Consider the following 7840-nt stretch of genomic DNA (forward strand, 5'->3'; position numbering starts at 1 on the left):
GTAGTATGCATCACAGATCTTGAGAAGTTTTAATAAATAGAACGGGGAAAATATTAAAAGCTACTACAGACTCAAGGCTCTCTACCTTTAAGGTAAACACAAGAAACTTGTGCTACAGAAAATGGACCAGACTCAGTGAATAGATCCCTAAGCTTAATATCCTAAGTCCTATGATAACTATTAATTTAGCTATACAGACTAATGAGCAGTGATAACTAACATGTCTTTGGGGTCATCAGGTGGGAACCTGTAGGACTAGATTTTTTTTTTTTGGAAAGTAGCGGCCATTTTGAATGAGAGAGGTAGAGTCAGGGAGAGATGCCTTGTTGAGCTAAACTCTCCCCCGCCGGATTAGGCTGTGCTCTACCTCCCCCTACTCCCCCACTCTCCAAGACAATAGTACTTGCCTAAAACAAACAAACTCACCTAAACAGTCAAAGACACACTACAAACCATTTCAAAGCAATACAAACAAACAATACAGGCCAACTCACCTGAACTAACCGCATGGTCTCAAAGAGGCTCACATAGGCCACACCCCCCACTTAAAAACAGTCTCTCTATCCTAAGTGCTCCCCCTGCTGGGCCCCCAGCTACCATTACTTCTTCTCATCCAAATCCACTGACTGGATCTTACTGCCTCATCTGACATGTCCTTTACTATTTTCCTCACACTCTGTCCACTTGCTCCTAACTCCCTTACCAAAGAGACAACAGACCTTGCTACAAATCCTCTACATCCTACTTCCACTGGACAAATCCTAACTTTCCATCCTCGCTGCTCTGCTTCTGCCCCTAACTCTGCATACCTGAGCTTTTTCCTTTCATATGCTTCTTCAACTAAGGCCTCCCACGGAACAGTCAGCTCTATGAAAACTACTCCTAGACCACAAGACCATGTCAGGCCTAAGCTTTGTACTGGCTATTTCCTGGGGAACAACAAGCTGTCCTCCTAAATCTACCTGCATTTCCCAATCACAAGCACCCTCTAAGCTGCCTTGCCTCCTTGCTGTCTTACCAACTTTCTCTCCCTCTTGAACAAACTTGATTGCAACTCTCTTTAATTTAGACCCTCCTAAATTTGCCTGCCTCCGTAAATCTTCAATTCCCGCGGCTAAGCTTTTTAAAACCTGGTTATGTCGCCACGTATACCTGCCTTGCGACAGACTAACCTTACAGCCTGACAAAATGTGCTTTAAAGTTGCAGTACCTGAACACAATGAACATAGCGGGTCTCCATTTACCCAGAGTTTTAGGTTCTGGGGAGTTGGCAATACATCATATGTTGCCCCTATCAAAAATCTAATGCTACTTTCCTCCATACTCCACAGCTCTTTCCAGCTAAGCTTTTTCTTATCTACACCTTCCCAATTCAACCACTGTCCCTGCTTAGCCTGGACCACTGCCTTTGCACCCCTTAATATTTCCTCCTGTCTATGAACCTGCTCCACAACTACCTTTCTCTTCTCTTTGGGACCTGCTCTACTCCACACCAGTTTGCCAAGCCCCAAGCCTCCCCGGCCTATTTGGACATTACCCACAATCTCTGTATGCCTAAGCGTTGCTTCCGCCTCCTGCACTGCGATTCTTGGATTCCATTTTCTCCCCTTGATTGGGTTTGGAACCACCTTACTAACTACCGCATCTTTACTCCCAGATAACAGGAGCTCTGTCCTAACCTTGGTACATTTAAACTCCTCCACTAGACTAGTTACTGGGAGCTGAAGTATGCCTTTCCCATACAGTGCCACTGTGCTTAAACATCTAGGAACACCTAGCCACTTCTTAATGTAAAAGCTAACTAATCTTTCCATTTTTTCTGCAGCAGATAATGGAATCTCATATACAGACAGTGGCCACATCAACCTGGGAAATAACCCGAACTGCAGACACCACAAGTTCAACTTTCCTGGAAGCCCTGATTTATCTATTCTATCCAGTCCCTCAGCAACATCTTTCCGAAACTGCACTACCTGTTCTCCGTCATTCAAGTCTGCCTTGTACCACCTACCTAGACTCTTTACAGATTCTTCCCTAATTAATGGAATTTCCTCTTCGTCTATTACAAACTTCCTATCACTTAACTTCCCTCTACTTATTGAGATACTTCTAGACTTACTAGGCTTGATTTTCATACTAGCCCACTTTAAGTTTTTATTAAGTCTCTCAAGTACTCTTTTCATACATGGCACTGTTGTAGTTATCAACGTCATGTCATCCATGTAGGCCCTAATTGGTGTAAGGCGCATCCCATCCTGCCGCCTCTCTCCACCTACAACCCACTTAGAAGCTCTAATGATTACCTCCATCGCCATTGTGAATGCCAATGGAGAAATCGTACACCCTGCCATAATGCCTATTTCTAGCCTCTGCCACCCTGTCGTAAAGCCTGCTGTACTTAAGCATAGTCTAATGTCTTGGAAATACGACCTTACTAAATTATTATTAAATCTAAAATTTTGAAAATTTTGTAATCAATTATTTGGCAATCATTTTTACTTGAATTACATTTACATTAAATTTACTTATGGTTTTATTACAACTGAGGGACATCACTAAAGCTTCAGTGCAATAGGAAACCTTGGTGTAAGTATAACATCTATTTAATAAGTGCAAAGAGGTCAGGTAAAGAAGTGCACCAAAGGTCAGAGTAAGTGCTAGTTCGGCATATTTGGATGTTAAAGATGGAAGTCACTTGGAAGGTAAGCATTACTGACTGGAAATTTAGGGCAGCCATGGGTAGCCAGTGTAGGGCGATGAGTAGTGGAGTGACATGTGCCTTTTTGGGCTCATCAAAGACCAGATTGGCTGCTGCATTCTGGATGATCTGCAAAAGTTTCATTGTGCATGAAGGGAGGCCTGCCAGAAGGGCATTGCAGTGGTTGAGGTGACAGACACCCATGGCCTGGACCAAGGGCTGGGTGGCGTACTGAATCAGGTAAGGCCTGATTTTTCTGATGTTATATAGAGCAAAACGGCACTACCGAGAGACAGATGCAATATGGTCAGAGAGGAGAGCTGGTGATCAAACATGACACGCAGGTTTCTTGTGACCTTGATTGAGGTAAAAGATGAAGAGGTGATTTTGATTCTGATATCATGATGGAGATTGGCCAGGATGACTAGGAGTTTAGTCTTAGAGAGGGATGTAATAGTTGAAGGGACCGTTCCTTCATGTGGATACGTCAGAGAGACAGGCCCAGATCTGACAGGTATAGTTGGATGTCGTCTGTATAGCAGTTATATAAGAAGCCATCCAAGCGGATAATTGGACCCAAAGAGGTGGTCTATGTTGCAAAGAAGAGGCGTCCTCAGTGTGTCCTTGCCATGACACACTGAGGGAGTGCCCAGTGTGATGTTTCTTTTAAATCTTGCCCAGTAGACAATGTAAGTGGAACTCTTCTTTGCCTGTAGGTCTGTTCTGGTCTCTTTGCACTGTTGAGAGAAATAACTGGCTCCTTACCTCCTTAATGCTTAAATTTCTTCACCAGCCATTTTTTCTGTCATTTGTTGCTCCATTTGTGTAATGCTTTATGTCCTTTTTCTGTGACACATCTTCTTTCACAAATTGCAACTGTGTATTTGGTGTTTTAGCCCATGTGAACTAATTACTATTTACACATAAAAGTCTGTTCACAGGTCTTGGGCACTACAACTGCATGTGTTAAAAATGTTGTACAAAACCTTTTCTAGTACCTGAGGGAGTTGCATTGTGGGTAATATAGCTACCAAGTTTTGACAAGGAAGAAAGACCCATGGAATAAAGACAATATCTCTGGTTCCGTGGTATCATTGCTGATCTTTTATTTAATATGGTGTAGTCACGGTGTGACACGGCAACCACATCCTGTGTGTTGTTAAACAAGAAAAAGTGGGTACACTTTATGAATACTTGTATCTAGTATCAAAAAACAAGTAATTTCAACCTAGATTATTGATATCCTCAGGTTTCGCTTTTGGACCTTCAACAAGGATCCAGCACACAGCACCACGACAGAATTTCCGTGAACATGCTATAATGTACATACTATGTTGATATTCATATTTTTGCAGCAGATGTTCTGCTGTGCAACAAATTTGTAAAGCATCATATTTCCATTTATTCACACATCACATAACTACTGTGATCATAAACAGGAGGTTTGTGAACTTGTAGGAGCAAGTTGTGAAGTGTTGGTGTGAACTGGTGTGAATTTGGCACTTTCTTTTATTACTAGAACAGATAGTTTGCTGATAGCGTGAGCTTCCCATTTTTAGAAGATCGAAACAAGATCTGTTTTGTGGGCCTTGAAAACTGTGTTAAAGTCCAGTGTAAAACTACAGCACGACATTATACCAATATTGCAGCATTGGATGTCTCATGTTTCAATGTTTTCTTTTTTCATTTAGATTCATCTCTGTGATTTCAGATGTCATATGTTTTGCATATGACAATTGAATTCCTACCTATATGTAGATATAAAACTTCTACAACTGCAGTTAATCATTTGTTACAAGAAAGAAAAAATAAGTAATTTCACAAGAGTGACATAAAACATGAAACACATTAAACATCGTCAAAGGCTGCAAAAAGATTTGTTAATTCTGGTACCATACTGTAATATTGCAATACATTAATTTTGACATTTCCAATTGTTATATTATAATTGCAAATGACAGATGTTTCCCAGTCAGTCCTCTTTAGTTAAATTCTTTTCAGTTAAATCATTATATCATTTGTTAATACGAAACTGCAAAAGCCCTGTTTCCTTATTTGGCAGAGAAAATTTCATCTAGGGTGTAGAGTGAATAAAAATGAGTGAATGACGTTGGTTGAATGTAAACAAGACTCCACCTCCTGAACATAAATACTTTAAGTTGAACTTCGTGAGCCACTGAACAGAGCTTGGTGTTGACACTTAAATTGAGGTACAACACCTGACACCTTCCTACTGTGATACTAAGTTTTTGTTGAGTAGTCTCTCGCATCATATTCATTGTATTCAAAGTAGCATGTCAGCTGTTTAGTGCCTTTGAATTAATGCATAGTTGTATTTCATTGTGATTGATTTTTTGTCCATGCCATTTTTATCTCCTCTCACTTTGTAACTTTTTCATCCAGATGGCAGTGCTGTGGCAGCTCATGTTCCTGTGCTGGGCATGGAGTCCACTGTGTCTGTCAGCCAGGGTAAGCTTCATCAGAACACCAGAAGAGTGTAAAAAGGCTCCCTTTGTCCCCGGTTACAATCTGGGTGGAGAAGGCTTCGACATCGTCAAAATGGAGCGGAAAGGTGCCTATGTGATCGACACTGAAACATGGAAGCTTGGCAATGGCACTTGCAAGTTATACAGAAACGGCTACATGAATAACGAAAATCAGAAGATCCCAGTTGCAGTTGTGGACTGGAGAACCCTCCCTAAGTGCAGTTTAACAGTCTCCAGTAAAGTCTATGATTCTGTCGAAACTCTTGTCAATGACTCTACATCATCTGTGTCGAACAACTGGAGATTCGGCCTTGATATCCCTGTACACGCCAGTGTTACTGTCGGTGTTGGCTTTGGAGGTTCCCACTCTAAAGAATCGACCTTTGGCATGAAAAAGTCAAAACAAGACCACTACACCTTCTTTCGCCATTCTATCTACTGTAACTTCTACCGGTGAGTATCTGGACAAATATTTGTCTTCTCGTCATTAAGTCAGAATTTATTAGTTCACTATATACTTATAAAAATCACCGTAACTTTGCTTGAAGTGAAAAATATACATGGAACTATAACATCTGAACCTTGTTTTTGGCTGAAACTTACTCTTTTGATGCCTGTGCTTCACAGCTACAGACTGGCAGCAAAACCTCCACTGAGTCATGAGTTTGGATCAGCTGTCAACTCCCTTCCGTCCTATTCATGTAAAACCGAACCATTATATCGCAATGTGATCGACACCTATGGTACACATTACATCACACAAGTGTTTCTGGGAGGTGAAATGAAGGCAGTCACGGCTATCAAGACCTGCCAAGCGACCATGAATGGACTGTCTGCAACAGAGGTGAAAGACTGTTTGTCAGTTGAGGCCTCAGCTGGCTTTGCAGGTACTGCCAGCATAAAGGCCATGAAAGAGCACTGTAAGCAAAAGAGGAGGAAGTTGGGCTCTGGCCAGAGGTTTAGCAGCATGTTTAGTGAGCGTAACACAGAGGTCATTGGTGGAAACATTAATGGAGCTGATATCCTGTTTGAAGGCCAATCAAATCCTTCTGTCTATAATAACTGGCTTAAATCACTGAAGAACATACCTGATGTGGTCCAATACAACTTAAAGCCCCTGCACACCATACTGCCAAGTGCTCATCCTGCAAGAGCCGGACTGAAGCGAGAGGTGGAGAAGTACATTAAGAAAAATGCAGTGTTGAAGAAATGTTCAGAAACCTGTAAGATTGGGAAGAGATCAGGCAAGAGGGATCCTTGTGCTTGTGTCTGCAACAGTAATCAGAATATCAAGTCAAACTGCTGTCCTGCTGGGAAAGGTCTCGCGACATTAAAGGTGTTCAAGCTTTATGCACAGGGTCTGTATGGTGACAAGTGGACTCAGACAGATGGTTCAGTGGAGGTCAGATATGGTTACCAGGTAAAGCGCACTGCTATTATACAAGATAATGACAATCCTAAATGGAAAGAAAAGTTTAATTTTGGACCCATCAAAATCAACATGAGAAACAAACTTACGTTCAGTGTTTATGATGAGGATACTTACTGGAACAGTGATCTACTTGGTAAGTGTTCATTTGGTCTGCGTAAAGGCAGAGTGAGCGACAGCTGCATGTTAGATCATGGTACCCTCTTCTTCTCCTACATAGTAAAGTGTGCACCAAGTCTTGGTGGTCAGCAATGTCAAGATTACATACCTTCCCCCATGAGTGCCTCTCTGGCCGCGGTCTTCTACACCAGAAACGGGGTCCTCGCTGGAGAAACTGGTATGCTAAATCAGCAGTCAGCCAGTTTGAAGCCAGCAGGTAATATGACATGCAATTAGAGTTTTAGAGATTTAATTTTATAATGCATACTTTGCCAGTAGTAAAGCAGTAGTAGTAGTTGCCTCTTTCATGTGCAACTGTAATTTTCTTTTTTCTTAATTTCCAAAATTGAATTACCTGTATGTCTGTAAAATTTCCATTATCCAGTTTTCATGTGTTTCTTCTTTGTGACATGAATGTCACACAATCTGCAAATAAAGCATTTCCAAAAACAACACTGGTGTCTGACTGTATGTTATTAAAATGTTGCTTAATAAAACTACTGTCTATAATGCTCAAAGGTGAACAAGCATGCAAGTTACCAATGAAAATATATGTTTTTATAGATACAGCTTAAATATTTACTACAGAGAAGGATATTTTAGTACTTAGTTGTCTAGTAGTTAGTAGATTTCCCTCTGCTATAGGCTGAGGTGTAAAGGTGAGATTCATGGTGAGATAACATCACAGATATCATCATAAATGATGCATTTCATCTGTACTAACAGCTCTTGATAATATAATGAAAGATTACTGCTCAGAGAAAATCATCATCATCATCATTAAATACATGCTTTATCTCAAATGACTTGCCCTTTAACTGAATATTGTGAGGAACAGTTGACCAAATATTGCTTCAAGGGATGATGCATTAGTATGAATAGGACTGAAACTGAGTGGTTTCTCTTGATAAACACAACATAGTAACATTGGTGCAACTGAAGGAAAGGCACATGTCAACCAAGGAATAGAGCAGGGAACTGAAACCCAATTTTTCCTCTTGATTAATAGAGGAGAAAGGGAGAACAATGCATCACAAGGTCAAAAGATCATAACAAGAAACAAAGAGC

The 7840-nt window shown here is 40.9% G+C and overlaps 1 protein-coding gene across 1 annotated transcript; it reads left to right on the forward strand.

Moving 5' to 3' along the window:
* Positions 1–4826: 4826 nt before the first annotated feature.
* On the forward strand, positions 4827–7196 carry LOC130166587 (perforin-1-like). The gene is made up of 3 exons (XM_056372273.1): positions 4827–4908; positions 5102–5637; positions 5812–7196. Exons 2-3 carry the CDS (start codon positions 5102–5104, stop codon positions 7007–7009), a joined length of 1734 nt encoding a protein of 577 aa, XP_056228248.1. The 5' UTR covers positions 4827–4908; the 3' UTR covers positions 7010–7196.
* Positions 7197–7840: the final 644 nt, after the last annotated feature.

The sequence above is a fragment of the Seriola aureovittata genome, chromosome 3, assembly GCF_021018895.1.
Source record: "Seriola aureovittata isolate HTS-2021-v1 ecotype China chromosome 3, ASM2101889v1, whole genome shotgun sequence".
Classification (NCBI taxonomy): Eukaryota; Metazoa; Chordata; class Actinopteri; order Carangiformes; family Carangidae; genus Seriola; species Seriola aureovittata.